Genomic DNA, 19,407 nt, shown 5'->3' on the forward strand with positions numbered 1-19,407 from the left:
TAGCATCTAAGCAAATTACCTATGGATAGAAGGCAGCACATACATAGCTTTTAAAAAGTGGCTTTTTACCAGACTAATTTGGTTTAGTGTGCAATTTTCTTCATGCACATAAACCAGTCTTCTAGAGTACTTAGGTTTAACTGCTTGACAATTGGCATTGGCTATAGCAATGTTTATGAGTAATACAGTTATCAATTAACACTGCACAAGCATTTTAGAAAAATGGAAGTTTATTCATCTTTCAATGGCTCAAATAGCAAATAAAAGGACAGGATAAGGCATCAGCCAAGACAAGTTTTGTGTGTCCAGTGGCTTCATAACACCTCAGTTCCCAGTATACAGGTTCCAAAGCAAAGTCACAATGTTAGTGGTTAGACTCCCTGGCTAAATAGACCCAAATGAGTACACAGTAAGATGAAGACTGGCTTATATTTGCCAGTTACATGAGTAACTTTTATTCTGCTCTTGGCAGTCTACTAAATGCACATACAAAATTCCTACTGATAAATACTGAACATGACAAATGTAACTCCCAAGACTTGAGTCCCTAAAACATCTGTTAGCATGAAAGTTAAATATCTGTTATCTACTTTTCTTGAGCACATTTTAAACTGTCAGTTATAGGCTTATACATGTATAAAAAGTATAACAGTTTGTGGAATTGATCTAGTCTGTCTCACCCCAGAGGAGTCCAAAACCGTCAAACATTCTGGTATGTTTTTAGTTAAGATGTAGCACACTACCCATGTGCTAGTATTCTTCTTGTTCTGAAGCAACTGAGGCAGTATGTTTTGTTTAGGGATTTTGGATGTGCATGTTAAAGGTTTCTGTATTGCAAAGCACATTTGATTGTTTGATATCAACATTAACTAGAAAAAGTAGCTACACTGCTCCCCATTTGAAAATCAACATAGACTAAACAGTACAAAACCTGCAAAGAGCTTCAGCATAACACACCATGTTCCAATAGCTAAGTATTAGGAACATAAAAGAAATTAACCAGAATTTCCCAGACAACATCTTAACTCAAAACATGTAAGCACTACTAGATCAGCCCCACTCCACCCAATTCCAGGGAGTTAAAACCCAAGGAACATCTAGACAAAAATCTATGTGCAAAAGGGAAGTTTCAAGGTACCAGCATGTTAAATTTTAAACAACTATTCCAGGCTTTTATGTGCCATAGGCTTATGACTTCACTCTTATGTGTATTCTGACCTTTTAGTTTTAAGATACCATATTGTCTACCAAGTTACAGATGACAGAATATGCTCTGTATTATTCACATTACCAGAGTATGGCACACATTTAAAGAACAAACACTGCTAGCAGACAGCTAGTGAGCAAAATCATCCAAGTAACTGCGCTCCACAGAGAGGGCAGTCTTGCACTGATGCACAGGGATAGTCTCTGTGCAACAGAGTTGAAAATACACCCTTGATTAAGCAACCTGCTATGTTTGGGTTTTAAAATTAAGGCATATTCAAATGTTTCAATGTAAAAGATTACATCGCTCTTTTAAGTTAATCAGGTAATGCAGAACCAGATATAGTTTTCCTCAACATAGCTGTTCACATATACATTATTATTTTTTAATTTGCATAACTCCATGGCAAAACAGCTGCATACTGCTTTGTTAGGTATCATGTTCACAATTGTAATTTTCAAGGCAACAAAAGACAAGATGAATTGACAAATACCAGTGATAAAAAAGTATGCTTTATAAGAACCCACAAAGTAATACTTTGCCCCTCTTGTTCACTATTAAAGAAGAGACTACCTATGAAACACTACATTCAGAAGAAATGTGAGAAGGTAGGCAATTATGAAATGGACTGAACTTTGCTTCTCTTGAAGCCACATAATTTGTTTTCAGTGAATTTGACTTTCAGTGCCGCTCCAAGTCATGCTTTTAGTGGTACATTACATTTTCCAACATGTTAGGGTAATTTCAGTCACTTCAGCCTTCAATGGCATGCTTATAAATTATGGTTTTTATTAGTATATGGTCAGGGTAGGAAAGGAATCCAAGCTTTTGATTATAAAATGCAACATCTTTCTCTGATCCTCTTAGCTAGGCTTTTTCTTTTCTTCTTCCCGTTCTTTTCTTTGCTGTCTTCCATTTTTCTGGCTCTAATTTCTCTCATTAAGTCAAAAAACACCTGAAAAAGATATAAGAAGATAAATGCAAAAACAAACCACAGACATTAGTTAATTTAACCTATCACTGACATCCACTTCAGTTGTTTTGAATAGAATCAATTACATGCAAAAAGTTTGTGCAAACAAATATTAATTCAACAAATCTGTCACAGGTTTTGAAGGTCAAGTTGATACGATGCAATCCTGCTTGTTTCACAGCACCATAATGTTCCCTTATCTTCTGATATTCACTTATGAATCCTTCAGGCAATTTTAAACAAGAATTGAAAGAAGGGTCTCATCACCAGCCAAGGTTTGTAGACATTTTATGTATATACTACTGAGGAAACTTGAGGAAATTAGTTTACCTTTTGAGTATTTCAAGTCATGAGCTGCAAAGGCTGAAAAAATGCAACATCCAATTTTAGAAACTTATTAATGGAGCAGTAGCATAGACTGAAATGCACATATGATATGTTGTATGGTATGTTCCATGATGCAAGTCTAAGCACAAAGTGACTAGAGAAAAAAAACAAACCCAGCATTTCCTTTAAAGCAAAGTCTTCAATCATACAACTACATAAACAATTTCTTACATCAGGTAATCTCAGCTGCAGCTACCATATTACAATATTAAAGTACACATAAAGTTCACTTTCATCAAATGGTTTAGGACAAAGTTGGAAATACACCACTGACTCAGGTAAGAGAGATCCTACTGACAAACAGTTAAGGCTTTATGATTGGACTGCTTAAAGCTACTTTACTAATTTTGACAACAGATTTTGACTTACAGAAGGTTACAGCAAACAGTATGTATACATCTTTATAATTTTACTGTAGGAAATCAGCTGAGCAATTCTAAAATTTTTCTCTCAGGAGAGAGTCTTTAGATACCCTATCAGCCTGAGAATGCTGCATCTCATCTGATCTTGGAAGCTATACAGGATCAGGCCTGGTTAGTACCTGAATAGAAAACTACCTGGGAATACCAGGTGCTCTAGGCTTCATTTTTCAGCCCTGAGATGAACTCAGTTGGTCAGAGCATGATGTTAATAACACCAAAGTCATGGGTTTGATCCCTATATGCGTCATTCACCTAAGAGTTGGACTCAATGATCTTTGTGGGTCCCTTCCAACTCAGAATATTCTGTGATACTTTGAAATTTGAACTAAGCAATACACCTATGTCAAGGAATTAGATTTGTGAAACATGGACAGTGTGTGAGCTGAAAAGCTCCTCTACAGAGCTCAGTGGGTTTTTATTACATTGCAGGAAAAGTATCAACTTTCATCACATCAAATTCACACTAAACATTTCCATCAAGAAATGAGATTGCCTTTAGATTTTTAAATGTGCGCTAAGTTGCTTGTATTTAAATCTGTGCTAATGGCAAGATGCAACTGTCAACTTGCTTAAGTACTTTCAACTGTACAACGGTATTTAGCTGTCTGGGATACATAACCTTCTGAGAAAATGTTTAGTAGGTCGCCTTTGTCAAAAGGAGTGGAGGCTGGCTGTGTTTTTTCAAGTGAATAAAATCACGATTCTGGAATTCAGAGAGACCAGGTTACAATAGTAACCCAAGTTTGTGAAGCAAACTCCAAAACTTCATATGCTTCAAGCAAGTGAGAACACACAGTATTCACTGGTGCCAACAAGGTCTCATTTATGGCCTGTCAAACCATAAATCTACATGACACATGCTCATCTGGATCCATTATGCCATCAGCTCCATGTATGTGCAAAGGCTATTGATCCAAGAGCTACTGAAAGAATATATTATATGCACTTGTTTCCCCCAGCTGCTAAACAATAATGAAGTGGATTTGAAGAGCTGGATTTTTACAATTGTAATATATAGCTGTTAACTGAAGTTATATACTAAAACTAAAAGATGTATTAGTTTTTATAACAACAAAAAAAATCAGGGCTTTATTCAACAATGAGGATGAGTTCTGCTGTACTTAAGAACTCAGTGCTGTTCTGTAGGTTAAATCACTATAGTACTGAAAAATCAGTTTGTTCAGTAAGATAACTGACAGGACACAACCAACAGTTATTGCAAAAGAGAATTTGCATCACAGCTCTCATGCTGTAATTTACAGCTCATACATATGGATTTACATTAGAGAATTTTTCACCAAATGCAAGATGCAGCATCTGGATTAGGGCAAACCCAGACATCAGTACAGACAGGGAGATGAACTTATTGAGAGCAGCCCTATAGACAAGGACTTGCGGGCTTTCAGGGATAAAAAGCTGGACATGACCTGGCAATGTGCACTCACAGCCCAGCAGGCCAGTGGTATCCTGGGCTGCAGCAAAAGAGGATTGGCCAACAGGTCAAGGTAGGTGATTGTCCCCTTCTACTCTGCTCTCATGAGACCCCAGCTGCAGTGCTGTGCCCAGATCTGGGGTCCTCTGCACAACAAAAAAATGAATCTGTTGGGATGGGTCCAGAGGAGGCCACAAAGATGCTCAGCGGGCTGGAGCGGCACCACTATGAAGACAAGCTAAGAAAGCTGATGTTATTCATACTGAAGAAGAGAATGCTCCAGGGAGACCTTACTGCAGCCTTTCAGTTCTTAAAGAAGGCATATAAAAAAAGACAGAAAGCATCTTTTTATGTGGACAGCTTGTGGTAAGACCCTTGCGGGAACAATTTTGAACTAAAAGGGGAGAGATTTAAATGATTAATTGTAAAAAAATTCTTTACTGTGAGGGCAGTGAGGCACTGGAAAGGGTTGCCCAGAGAAGTTGTAGAGCCCTAACTCTGGAAGTGTTCAAGGCCTGGTTAGATGGGGCCCTGAGTAACCTGATCAAATGATTGGTATCCCTGCCCATGGCAGGGCAGTTGGAACTAGATGATCTTTAAGGATCCTTCCAACACAAACCTGTGATTCAAAGTGGGATCAACTTTGTCAAAAGCTCTGAAAGGCTGGCACATTGCATTAAACCTACTTATTTCTTCTGCCACACAACTGTGACTCTTACAGTCTACAAGGCTGACAGTTACTCTGAATTGCAAGACCTTGCATTCTTGCTGAAGCACTTACAACTAAGCAGCATTTTCTTTTCTTGGAGACAAATACTCTCTTTAACTTACGAGGTTCTGAACCAGGTTTTATCTCTGAAAACTCATGAGGAACTTCTGGGCTTTTCATAGCTTTTTGGGTTCATCCATTCTTCATCAAAACAACATACAAAGAGGCAGATGGTTAAATGAGGGTAGGGAAGGCTCAAATCCCTCCCATATTTGCTTTTATAATGAGGATCAGAAAGTATTCTTCACTGTTCAGAAGCAGAATCTCTTCTAGGAGAAGTCTAGGCCAAAAGAGCTGACCCAAGAAAATTTTATAAGGTCTTGGATAATAATGATTCCTTGCAGTTTAGAATGGGATAAATGTGTTATGCCTAACATCTTCACTGTTCTACAAGGACTCACCTAGTCATGCACTCCTGGCAAGCTAAGGAAGTATTCTATTAAAATTCCACAAAATTATTGCTAAAATTAAGAACATAAGGAGTATGACCCATGAAAAAGAGGGATAAAATAAAAACAGATTAAGAGGCCAGTTATTACCTTGTCAACATTAGCTCGTGTTTTTGCAGAAGTTTCCACATAATTAACATTCCACTGATCAGCTCTGTTTTTTGCTTCCTCTACAGAAACTTGCCTTTTATCTTCCAAATCTGATTTATTACCAACTAGCAGAAAAGGAACATTCTCATCTTCTTTTACTCTTAAGATTTGCTCCCTGGAGAAGAAAAAAAAAAAAAAAGGAAAAGAAAATTAAGCTTTGCATTCTTCGAACACATAAAGAAGAACTCAGACTAAATACTTTCACATCTTACAGTGAAAAGCCACTTATTCCTAATATATAGTTTATATAACAAGAAAGTCTTAAATCTCATTATGACATTATACAGAATGAAGACAGAGACAGACAGCTAGTCCTCAAGGAAGGAAGCAGTTGAGTCAGTAAGAAATGAAAAAAAATAGAACAGGACTGGTTTAGGTGAGAATTTATATTAATAATTCATTTCCATTAACAGTGTTATTTGAGAGCATCTACCATTGTCCTTACATTACTGTTTTTGATGGTAATTTTTAAACTATCCAAGTTTCAGATTAACAGCTGATTCTTTCCTAACAAAATGTGCCATTTTAAAGCTGATGAAATGGTCCATAGCATATCAAGAGAAAAATCGATTCCTCTCAGGAATCTTTCTCAAATCAATTATATTCAGTTTCTCCAGAGATCTTCATTTAAATACATACCTGTGTACAGACACAAGCTGTATATGCATCAGATTTTTAAGGACAGACCCTGCTACTGTTTTAACTGCTAAGATGACAGGTTTAAAACTACAAATAATACTCAATACTACAAATAGTTTGGTGCTCAAGTCTTCAACACTTAAAAAAATTAATGAAAGTTTTCTTCTAATCGAAAATGCATTAATACTATCAGGAAGAAGAGTTGTCTCAGAAGAAGAATATTCTGTATTTTGTCTATGAAAAAAAGGAGTATAAAGTTAGTTGTGAAATGTAGCCCTTTATCATGGAACAATTCCTGAAAGACTGACAAAAAGCACAGAGAAATGAATATCTTTTGATGGCTGAGGTGAGACCAAATTTAAAGTTGAAGGGAGAGAAGCTGAATAGAGTTAAGTAATTGATATTCTAAAGGGCCTGGATTTGGTATACAGCAGGATGCTTACATTACAAGAGGCTCTGAATAGCATGCAGTCTTGTGGAGGAAGCCTACTCACAGAGCTGAGAAACTGCAGATAGTCCACAAATTTTTTTTTAACTGTGCATTTGAGGCAGACTGTGACACCATATTTACATATGAGGTATAATCACAAAGCAACATTTCTCCTCTTCCAGACAAATACCAGTGCAAATGGTTTAACAGAGTCTGCAGCTATCCAGTAGTTTGAATAGCCAGGGGATCTGGAAAGTGGCCAGAAGAAAACTCAGTGCATCACGGCAGTACCTGTGCAAATAAGACTTTTGGTAAAAACTAGTAGCTTTCAACACTAGTTATCCAGGCAATGCTATACTGGGTTAGTGTGACAAGGTTTTGTTAGTGGTGGGTCTATAGATGTGGCTTCTGTGAGAAGCTGCCAGAATCTTCCCAAATGACCATTACTGGCAGAGACAATGGCAGCTGGCTCTGGGACAGACCCACTGCTGGCTAAGGCCAAGCCAATGGTGGGTAGTAACATCTCTGTATTAACTTATTTAAAAGTAATACTGCACAGGTATTGCACTCAGAGAGGAAAGGAGTGAGAATATGTGAGAGGAACAACTATATAGATATTAAGCTCAGTGAGGAGGGGGAGGAAGTGCTCCAGGCATCAGAGCTGGGATTCCTCTGCAATCCATGGAGGACACCCATGCTGGGGTATGCTCCTGGCAAGGATCTGTGAGCCCTTGGAGAGAGGGATCCATGCTAAAGTAGGTTTACTGGCAGGAATTGTGGGGACCTATGCTGGAGCAGTCTGCTCCTGAAGTACTGCAGCCCATGGAAAGGGACCCATGCTAGAGTAGTTAGTGAGCTACAGCTTGTGGGAAGGACTCACACTCAACTCAGGAAAAGTTGATGGAGAACTGTCTCCCATGGGAGAGACTCCCCACTGGAGTAGGGGAACGACTCCTCTCCCTGAGGAAGATGCAACAGCGGAACAACGTGTGATGAACTGATCATAAGCCCCATTTCCTGTCTCTCTGCGCCACTGGGAAGGAGAAGGTAGAGTCCAGGAAGGAGGCAGGGGTGGAGTGGAAGGCATTTTTAAGGCTAGTTTTGCTTCTCATTATTCTGCTCTGATTTTGATTGGCAATAAATTCAATTCCTTTCTCCAAGCAGTGTTGGTTTTGCCTGTGATGGTGATCAGTAAGTAAACTCTTCCTGTCCTAAACTCAGCCTTTTCATTGTATTTTCTCTTCCCTGTCCAGCGGAGCATGGAAGAGATAGAGGGGCTTTGGTGGGTACCTGGGATAGACACCACAGATGCCAAACAAACTTTTACATTTTTACAAAAATGTAAAAAGTTAGCCTAACAGCAATTCAGATTATGATATTCATATTCTCTGTTGAGCCCCTTGTGAAGGCTAGACAAGAAATATCTAATTAATGATGTGCCAGCTTGAAATTGAGAACTTAAAAAAAATCCACACTATGAAAGCCAGAACAATTCTACTCAAAGCAAGCCCAAATTTTAACAAACAACCTTTCAAGCATTTAAAAGTATTGTCATTGCAGGTCTGTATTCTACTGAAAAAAGTTACTTGGAGCAATGGCATTTCAAAGCATACCAGGAACCCCACTGAATTGCAGTAAAAAGCTCTCCTGTTGGAAGTCTGCCATTCCAGCAGAACAAAATGAAAGCAAAAAACCAAGTTTTTCTTGTAATTTTCTTTAATATTTGGCTCTTAAGTAGTTGTCATAGGTTACAATATAAGTTGTAACCAGAAGTATGTATTCTATCATCTTTGTAAGCTGTTAAAAACAGATGGGGTCGTGTTCTTTATTTCTTCCATGACTCATCCATGATAACTCTCTCCAGGGACTACCTTCTGCTAATGGGCCATCAAGTCTCACTGCATGACTCATAAAATTACATCATCACACTGGGAGATGCTCTGCCCAGAGGAAGGAACTAAGCATTCCTACCTGGATATAATCTGACGTTTGTAACACCGGAGGCAGTCCTACTTACTGAATTCCCAGACAAGAGCTACATAACCACCACTGGACCTTCAGAGGAAGAGCAGACCCTTCTACAGGATCACTGCTTCAACAGAACCACATCTATCACTCCAAAAGGACTGCAGCCACCATTTAATCAGACTGCTCCCACCACCCCGACCAACAGGGTATCAGGCTGTATCTTGACTGTCAGTTTAAGCCAGTATTTTCTGCCTTTATTTTAATTTTCCCATTAAATTGTAGTTCTGACTTGGAATCTCTCACTGGTTTGCTTTCAAACTATTAAGAGTAGTATGCCCTCAGACTACCCAACAATGCCAAAGGTACTTTACTCATACCTTCAAGAGATACAGATTACTTTTACACAGAGCAGAAAAATACATTTTTCTGAGTTATATTTTAGCATGTAGTCTTCTATGGTTCACTTTCATCTTAGGACTGAGGAGAATTTTTATATCTTTATTTAAAGGGATTTTTTTCTTTCATTTTTTCCTGTATCAACAGGAAAACCGCTACTGTTTCTAACTACTGTAAACTCTCACCTTTACTGGAAAGTAGGACTTTTTCTAAGGCCAAAGATTATATACTTTGAAGCATTGGCATGATTTTAAATAGAGTTGAATACATCATTTTGCACTCTAGTGGAACTGAACTATACTAAACTGTCCTCCATGATTGACAGTACCTACCATAAGCCTGCAAACAAAAAAGGCCTGCTCTTCACTCTCTCAAAATACAGAAATACAGATATATAGACGCAGAAATAAATTAAAAACACCAGAAGATGAAAAATTTACTTTTTCCCCTCTCCATACCTCTTCCTCCTCCCTTAAGAGATATTAAACATGCTGCTACTTAATGCTAATTAAGTTGAACTGTGACAGCATCTCCAAGAAGACTAATTTCAAGGGGATGCAGATAACTCCTTTTTATATTTGTTTCCTTTCAATTTTCAATTTTCTTTCAAATATTATGGCTTTTCCTATTTCACTACACTTTCAACTGATAAACTGTTTTCTGATATCTTTTGTCTTTTTAAAAATACAGTAATGAGTTACTTAAATGTTTTCTCTCTCAACTGAAATTAAACGCCTGCAATATACTCCCACCTGTATAATATTCCATTACTATCATAAGAGTTTTAATATGATACAGTCTGTGTTTGAGACCATGGTGAGGCAGCTATCTTCTGAATGTTGCTGTCTATCTGCTCTGTGGTAATAGCCTTTCTGGTATTCTGAAACACAGCAGCTAAGACATCTGAAGTTCTACAGATAGCAAAGGCCTGGCTAGGCATCTGTTCAAAACACTATGTGACAACAGTAAGAGCTGCCATCCCATCTGGGCCACCAAAAGGAAATTACAAAACACACACACAAAAAAAAATCACTTTCAATCATCTCAGTGTAATTAGAATGGTCATCTTGCCTTGTAACTTACCTGAAGTCTGCAGTCGCTGCAAAGGATTCCAGCTCTGTAATAGAGAAGACGCAAAGAAAACCTTCTCCACTTCGGAAGTAGTTGTCTCTAATTGCAGCATAGTCCTCCTGCCCTGCTGTATCCAATATATCAATTTGGACTTCTTCCCCATCCAGAACCACCTTTTTCCTGTAGCTATCTGCTTTGGTGGGCTCATAGTCTTCAACAAACTAGAAAAAAAAACCCTTCATGATGTAAAATCATGCCTTAACAAGACAATTGCTATTGTTTGTGCATCTGGATATAGCAAACATTAAATGGGTACTGTAATTAATAACTAAGCATTGTGCATTTAGGCCCTGGAAAGTACTCAAACAACTCGCAGTTAAAGCAGACTCATCATCAGCCCAAACACCTTTTAGGTTTTTGCTTTCCTCAGCCATTATAAGGAAATGTAGAGGTAATTTCAAAACATCAGTGTGTGCCCTACCCAAACTTCTTCTACGCAAACATCTGTCTGCGATCCATTATGAAATCAGGTAGTCTTGACTTTAGATATATTTAGTATCTACTTTGAAAGTACACTGAATGCTTAGCTTATGACTTCATATTGAAAGGACTTTCATTGGAAAAAAAAAAGAAAGAGAGAAACTGATTCTTTCCTGTCCTCATTTTCCTGGAAGAAATTGGCTGTTTCAGGTGTCATGCAACTCAACTAAGTGAAGAAGCTTTGAGCTATAATAACTAAGTCCTAAGCCTAGTGATCAATGCAAAAATATTCTAGTAATATGACAGAGTATTTAACAGCTGAGAAGTCTGAAAAAGGCCAAATTTTACCTTCACAGGTACCTTTAAAGGGCAAATCAGTAATCTCAAAATATGTTTTTGTTTCACTTAACTGCTGAATTTCATACCACATCACATATAGACCCTTTCAAAAAATAATTCTACAAATGTAACAACACTGTGTAGCAGGCACTTCCTGAGATAATTTCTATGACAGACTCTTACCTCATCATACATAAACTGTAGTGTTAAAGCAGATTTTCCTACACCACCGCTTCCCACCATGATGACTTTGTGCAAAGCCAATGAATTCTGTCCTTTAGGTTTATTTGCTGCCATCTTTGGATTGCAGAAAATTCACAGGTATCAAACGGAAAAATCTAAAAGAAAGAGATTTCTTCATTAGTTTTCTTTTCTTTCTCTCACATGAATTGATTAATTGGATTTTTTTTTCAAATTCCTAAATATTCAATGACTTAATTTCAGTTCTGCTTTGGTGAAAGCTACCTGCTCTTTCACTGGAAACCATTCCACAAGTTATACTGAGCTCATGTCTTTTTTTTTTTTAATTAAGCAAAGAAATCCTTCACCATTTGGAAGCAGCATTTTAATATGTAGCATTTTCTTTTAGTGGTACAGTAGGTGTCAAGAATTCTTCATAGTTTACTACAAGAATTGAAAAAGGAAGCCACAGTGAGTCAACACCATATAAGAAAACATGATATGACAGCTGGAGGGCAAGGAAACAGACTTTTGAAGGGATTTCCAGTTTAAATGGCAAGCACTAAGACACAGCAGCAAGGATTAGCTAGAGTACTTTTACAGGAAAAGCAAGCAAACTTAAGATCTAAAAGTCCCAGTTTCAGTAAGTCAGAAACCAAAACAATCTAGTTTAGACAGAGTGGAAAGATTCAACTTGCCCACAAATGTAATTATTTGGTATATTTGGAGTAGTTGTTTCAGTCCTGTGACTGCTTGTTAAAACACAAATCTCTGCATCTCACCAACACCAAGGGGCTATATGACAGCTAATTCACACAGTTTAATGCATGTGTGCACAAGCACAAAAAGTAGCAATTCCATTAACTTTTTAAAAAATACTGCATGCTATAGCTTTAGTGGATCTCTATTTTCCCACACTTCTGTTTCATTCTCTACCTATCCCAATAGTAATAAAACTGTATTTGTGAATGCTTGCACAGTTCTTAAAACACAGGGAAGTCTCTGCACAGTGACAGAATGCGCTCTCTTCCAGAGACTTCAGGTCAAAACAAGGTCTGAACTCCAAAAGAGACAATGACATCTTCATTACATATATAAATACAAAAAAGATTTATGGTAGCAATTGAAAACCAAATGTAACTTTCATTTTTTAAATTAAAAACTGAAAAAGAGCACATTCACATGGCTCAGTTATGTAACTACCAGATAATAATACAGCATAGTAACTTATCATGATTACCTTGTTACCTTTAGCCATCATGATTATTCGACAACGTCACACTAAAATTACATCCTACCCCATAATGAATTACCCTTCTGTGTCGCTTAAACAATCAGAATGTGATGCACGACAACTTTCTTAAAACTTGTATCAAAAACCCTAGTTGAGGCCATGCACTAAGGCTTGGTTAGCAGTGATATAGGTAGTATAAAAGCACGATGACTAAAGCTTCATTGGAGATTAAGCCAATCCTTCATGGAAGTAAAATAAATACATGCCATCAAGGTTCTCACACCGCCATGCCAGCGAGCAGGCTGGGGATGAGCAAGCAGCTAGGAGAGCTGCAGCTGGACCACCTGACCAAAGGGATATCACCATGCCATAGCCTAGCCATAAAAGTTGTCAGACAGAGAGGTTTGAAGTCCATCAGCACTGACATTGCTCAGGAACTGCTGGGCATTGGTCAGCTAGCAGTGAGGAAATTTTCTTTTAATAGCTTTTCTTAGGTTTGTTTTCCTTTTTAAAAAACATTTATTAAGTTATCCATAAAAGTTGTCAGACAGAGAGGTTTGAAGTCCATCAGCACTGACATTGCTCAGGAACTGCTGGGCATTGGTCAGCTAGCAGTGAGGAAATTTTCTTTTAATAGCTTTTCTTAGGTTTGTTTTCCTTTTTAAAAAATATTTATTAAGTTATCATTATCTCAACCCACAAGTTTTGTTACTTTTACCCTTTCAATTCTCTCCCCACTCCCACCAGTGGCAGGAGGAGCAAGCAAGCAGTGGGACTTGCCTGCCTACCAAGCTAAACCCACAAATTATGTGAAAAACTCTTGAGATCACATCAGCACAGCTACCTATTCTACTGTCAAAGAATTCTGAAAATGCAACTGAAAAGTAAGTAAAATTATTTTCCCTGGAAAGATTATCTAAGCAAAATAAGCATAAGTAAGGTGCTATACTCAGTACAGAGATATAGCAGAGAAATACAACTAATATTACACTACAAGCTCTTTGTCACGTGCATGCTTTCAATCTACTACATTGTTTTGTCTTTGTGCACTTTTCTCTTAAAAGGAAAAACGCATCCAGAAAATCATGCTTCTTAGTATGTGTGTCAGACAAGTAAGAAAGAAAATTCATCTGAATGAATTATCAACTGACAACAGCTCAGTTTGCAAATGTTAGATTACAATATCCACCTGGATGTGACCTACTCTAATCTTACTGAGCAAGAAAACAGACTATTCTTCTGTAAGTACTCCAATACTGGAACAAGTCCAAATGAACCCAGCAGCACCTCACTCAGGTGAGTCTAGGCTAACAATACAACAGTCTGAAAAAAACTTAAATGCACAGTAGAAATATTTCACTGTAATATTTGTTGTAAATTAATCTCCAGTCTTTAAGTAGATTGAGCAATGGGACAATTCATATTTTACTTCAACTTACAATTCAACAAGTAGTGTCCCAGTGTGACAAACAAGTTGCCGCTTTTTGTACTCTCTGCAGCAGCTGACCCACAAAAAACCCAAAACATTTCCATTTCCAATTTGATCCTGACAAATAATTGTCAGTAAACAACAGTCCATTAGGTTACTGAAAATAGCAAAACTTCACACTACCACAGACTTCAAATCTTCAAGATAAACTTGTCATAAACACTGTGCCACATTTTGGAGTAGGAGGTGGCTCAGGGATGTCACTTTGCTCCCAAGTTCTTCACAAGCCAATAAAGATATAATGCTGGCAAAAACTCAGATCTGCTGGCAAAAACTCAGATCTGCTAAGTAGCAGACAATGCGGAAACAGAGAGAAATAAGTTACAAACAATGCAAGTACAATACAATATGATACTGTGCAAACAACACTTAATCCAAAGATACTGCTTCAGAGCAAATATTGTGCCAGAGAGAAGAAAGACCTTGAAAGGGATAACTTCTAACCTATTGGCATGATTCTACCTGTTTCAGTGTGCTTTGAAATACAAAGAAGAACCTAGATTCCAATTTTAACAGTAAAGCACCTGAGATGAAGTTTCATGCAAAGTCTTTCTGCTTGTAATTTATGTAGCCTGACTTATTTTCATAAGAAGTATTAATTTGGGTCATATCTAGTTACTGAACTGTCCTACTTTATAATTACGATATAACAGACAGAGACTATCACAAGAACCCTGTTGTATGAAGCTCAAAAAGAATACTTCCTTATTAAGCATACCATGGGGTTGCTTAATTTTGCTTAATAAGTGCAAAACTACTTGCAGGTCAGAAGATAAACATGGGGTTATCCCACAGTCAAATCCTACATCACCTACAGAAGAAAGATGTTTAAAAAGAGCCAAGCACAGTGCTGTCAATAGCTATATTATCCATTTATACAAGTCAGCTTTTTACCACACCCATTGGAATTCCCATCACATCAATTCAGATGGTAACATATACAAAAGTTTACTCTTAAACAATTCTTCATGTGGTTCAACAAGCTGGAAGGGAAGCAAAAGTTTAACTGGCTATGCAATGTACTGCAGTGTCTTCATTCAGAAGGGCAAGAATGTTGTCTAACCACCATGCTATGGATCAGGCCTCAACTCTACTGCAGATAAACTCCTAGGAAGCTGCCCTTTTCCAACATATTTGAGCAGATAAAGACACAAACAAATGAATCTCTGACTGCTCAGACAAAGTAAGCAGTTCTCAAAGCTCCTACAGCTGTTTTATTGCCTGTTTGCAGATGAACACACCCATGATTCTGTGCTCCATTTAATGGCAGGCTTCCAGCTGGAGCTAGGATTTTTTTTTTTTTTTGAGCCAGGCTAGCCAGCAATTAGTTAAACTAAAAACTGCAGGAGTAGAAATTATAATTCATGTCAGCATCAGTGATAGTGGACAAGACAGCGTCTTGTCCAACAGTCTAGAAATGTGATCAAAGGAAAGTAGGTAGCTAAACAACTTTTAAAGTTGTTTTTACATTATTAAAATCATCAAGGAACTTCCATCTGGAGTTGTAAATCTGTTGCTTATCTTGAGCGATTGGCTTCCACGTGTAACAATACTTCTCAGAAGTTTTTATACATTACAGCCTGCACAGGTCCTCTGCACAAAAAAATACAATGTTACCTTTAGTCCCCCATGGATTTAAACACAACATGTAGCTCCACCCACTAGAGGAGTGAGCTGGATAGTGTAACACAACTTGGACACAGTATTATGTTAACTTCTGCAAAGTCTTGAAACACAGAATGGTTACCTCCAGATCCAGAAGAGAAGAGAGATAATCAGGTGCCAGCTCAAAAAGTAGTTTTGATCTCCAGGGACAATATTTTCAGGGAAAAATCTTTATAAATACAAGTTAGGAAAGGAAAAAAACAAAAAGCAGGGATCCTTGATGTCTCTTTATTAGTCTTTACTTTGTCCTCCTATTTACTATTTCAGCCAAATAAATGGAGATAAAAATACGCTTATGGACAAAAAAACCCCCTTATGGGTTTTATCCCTCACTCATCTTAACTGAGATGACTCTTCTTTAGCTGTCCTATTCCTCTGTTGGCTTTTTCTTACATAATAACTTGCTCCAAAACCAATCAAAGCACGTTTCCTTACATATCCATTCCATTTGTCCTCTACATCCCTCTCCAGTACAATAATCCCAAGGTTCATACACTAAAGGAGAGCAAAAAAGTGGCCAACAGAACAGTTGCATCCCATCCAAAAAGGGTAATAGACATCCAGTTTAGATTGCTTCCTTTCCTTCACAGGGAAGGCTGTGGATCACAGGGTACAGAATTCCCCATATTTAGCTAGCACCAAATACTGAAGACATTTATCAAACAATCATATCCAAGACATCTACATCTCTGTCAAAATGTACCCAAAACTGGCCAAGAGGCCAAAAACTAACAAAGAACAGAGCAGATGATCAGTCTCATTGTCTTAGACAAGGTGACCAAAAGAAGTCAAGAAGCTATTCCATTCATTTTAATTCCTTGGAGTCTCATAAATGGAACGCAAATGAGAACAGACCAGGAAAAGAAAAGCATTACACCAAAGTCACATCATTACAGGCACAAGTTCAGCTGGCATCTTCTTCACTACTATACATAAAGCTGAATGCAGGCCTTGTGAATATGCAGTTGTCCTTAATAGGCAGACTTTGATTTGCTGCAGACATTTGTTTGAAGGGATCTAGTTAAACATAGCTTTGTATTTACAGATAGCTGGTACAGTTAGCATAGTTGGTTCCAGTTAATAAGTAGAGAAAGTGGTGCCTTTCATAAATTGCAAAACAATTTTTTATTATCAATTTTATAGCCTACATAAAACTAATACATCAAAACTAAATCCTAGCTAATTTCCTCTCCTTTAAGAGAAGATTACATAAAGATTTGGAAGTCTGTCATATTAACCTCATTACCCACTCACTTTTAAGATGAGTAATTTTGTTCCCTGAAGTCTGCTTTATATAAAAACCATCAATTACAACTGCTAGCTGATACATTATCACACCCGCCTTTACTCTGTTTAACAGAGCTAGAACTTGATACATTTGAAGGAACAGGAATAATTTAACTGCAGTATGTGAGCTGCCTGCACAATATTAAGAACTTGTTAATACGCTTTGACCAAAATACTTCCAGAGAGGCAAAAATTATCAATTACTTACTGAACAATTAAAGAAAATTTTACAGTGGAAAATTATACTGGTCTAAACAAATAACTTTTTTTTACTTGAAGAAATTAATGCCTGCACTACTCTGCACTTTACACTTAGTATATATCACCTCTAGAAACACAATCCACAACTTATTTCACATTAAAGTGAAAAATCTATGGTAATTATTTGACAGTATTTTCCAAAGTGAGTTTAAAAAGTCTCCAAAGTTTTGTAGTTTCCCAAAGTGTATCAAAACTCTGTTGCCTCATGTGACCTACAAATTACAAATTCAATTTTCGAAGAAAAAGCACAGGAACAAGAAATTTGAAAAGTGGCAACATATTTCCAAGGACCATGAAGTAATATAATCTTATCTGTTGTGAAAATATCACAAATTCAACCAGCTAACTCATTGTTTATTGAGCCCCACAGTTTCAGTTTGGTTAACAAGAGCAAAAGTATACTTGAGAATGCATTGTTTGAAAATAGCACCAGCATACTAAGTGCCAAATATCTGCAAGACACCTCACAAATGATTCAGATATTTCTGCAACAAAAGCATTCCTGGAAAAGGAGGGATGCAACTCCAGGCAAGCAGAATCTAACCCTCCCATCATCTGGTTCCAATTACAACATTCAAACCAGATCAGCAGAAACACCCCACGACCCAGAGATTGATAGGATATGTGAAGACACAGGTGGAACATGATACCAGTTGCTTTAAGAACTAGAGAATAAGGAAGTTTTAAAAGTTAGATCAGCATTATTGTTGTGTCATCAAGTTTGACTGGTGTTTTATTACAGTTTAAATGCACAATATCCATCAAGCTCTGCGCGAAGTAACATCAGTATTTTATTCAGGTAAAACAAGTATTTCAAATGTTAAATAATCACTACAAACTTTAAGTAGTAGACTAGAGAAAGACAAGAAGGAAACCAAATGTTCAAACCTATCTTAGTAATGAGTAATCTCATTAGATAATGAAACAGGCCTTCTGAAACTCAGCCTCATAACAAGTTAGAAACTTTTACAGCAAGTATTTCCTTATGTCCTGAAAACAATCCTTTGACATAAACATATTGAACTAGGATTTAGGATTTGAAGCTTCCCATGAGTTTAACAAGCAATTGAAACACATTCAAGGTTTCATAAGAATCCTTCTTTCCAAAGCTTTCTAGGGCACACCTTAGAAGGTGCTTATGGCTCCCACACCCACAGAACAAATTTCCTATAGTGACTGACAACACATCTACTAACAAAAGTAAAGGGTAGAAGACTGACTTCAGTTCTATCTCTCAGCAGAAGCAAATTTCCTCAGGCAAAAGGCCCAAATTTCCCAGCTCCTTGAGACAAGTACTTCAAATCATAACCATACCCAGGCACTTAAAGTGGAAAAGCCAACCAGTGAACTCTTCACCCAGTAACAGAGGCCCATCCATCCCATAAATTACGTTGTGTTGTTATAAAGAATACTAGTTCCCACATGCCCATAGCTTTATATTCTTAAGACATCATCAGAATTGCAATTTGTCCAACAAGAAGTCAATAAAACATGAGAAACAAGTTCACAAACTTCCAACAGTCTCCCAGAGGCTCCACAGGGCCTTAGTGCCAACTTCTGGGCATGACCATGAACTAAACTGCACTTTCTGAAGTGAGAACAGATATGTCTTTCATATGCTTTAAGTCATCATTTCAGCATTTTCTTACTAAAAGGCCTCTTTGGCTTCCTGCAAGATGACTTCTGGGGAAGTACTTCCATAAGGAAATTTTTTGAAACCATATGGAGCAGCACATGAAAACCCTGACAAATTGGACAACAGAAACAGTCTAGAACAAAATGAAAGTCTTAAGATTTCAAACCCTGTAGTGTACTGGAAAGAAAACAAAGCAGCTACATCACTGTCCACATGAACAGCTGACAAAACATACAGCCCTTGAGCCCAAGTGTGAGTATCTGCAATGCTGACATGAACTGAACCAGCAACAGTTTGTCTGATATTCCCATGTCCTTTCTCCCAATAGCACCAGTGCAACTATTAGGTGGCAAAGCCCTTAAGAAATTGCTTGAGATAAAAACTAACCTATACTGTTTTTTGAAGAGATATGTTACCTAAAAAAGTCTTCCGGTACCAAAGACAGCCCAGAACAATACGTAGCTGAGCACAGGGAGAGCAAAACTACAGCACCTCCAGCCTATGAACACTGTAGCAAAACAACACAAGTGTTCTAGGGTACCT

The 19,407-nt window shown here is 37.5% G+C and overlaps 1 protein-coding gene across 3 annotated transcripts in view; it reads right to left on the bottom strand.

Annotated features, from left to right (window-relative positions):
• Positions 1-211: 211 nt before the first annotated feature.
• The window catches only part of RALA (RAS like proto-oncogene A), a 29,887-nt gene continuing 10,691 nt past the window's right edge, over positions 212-19,407 (bottom strand). For all 3 annotated transcript variants that reach the window (XM_038128313.1, XM_038128315.1, XM_038128314.1), the window contains exons 2-5: positions 11,296-11,450; positions 10,306-10,514; positions 5,730-5,904; positions 212-2,162 (exon numbers count right to left, since the gene is read on the bottom strand). In XM_038128313.1, the coding sequence (XP_037984241.1) occupies positions 2,040-2,162; positions 5,730-5,904; positions 10,306-10,514; positions 11,296-11,409 (621 nt within the window). In that variant the 5' untranslated portion in view covers positions 11,410-11,450 and the 3' untranslated portion in view covers positions 212-2,039. The remainder of the gene's footprint in view (positions 2,163-5,729; positions 5,905-10,305; positions 10,515-11,295; positions 11,451-19,407) is intronic.

This window comes from Motacilla alba, chromosome 2 (genome assembly GCF_015832195.1).
Source record: "Motacilla alba alba isolate MOTALB_02 chromosome 2, Motacilla_alba_V1.0_pri, whole genome shotgun sequence".
Taxonomy (NCBI): domain Eukaryota; kingdom Metazoa; phylum Chordata; class Aves; order Passeriformes; family Motacillidae; genus Motacilla; species Motacilla alba.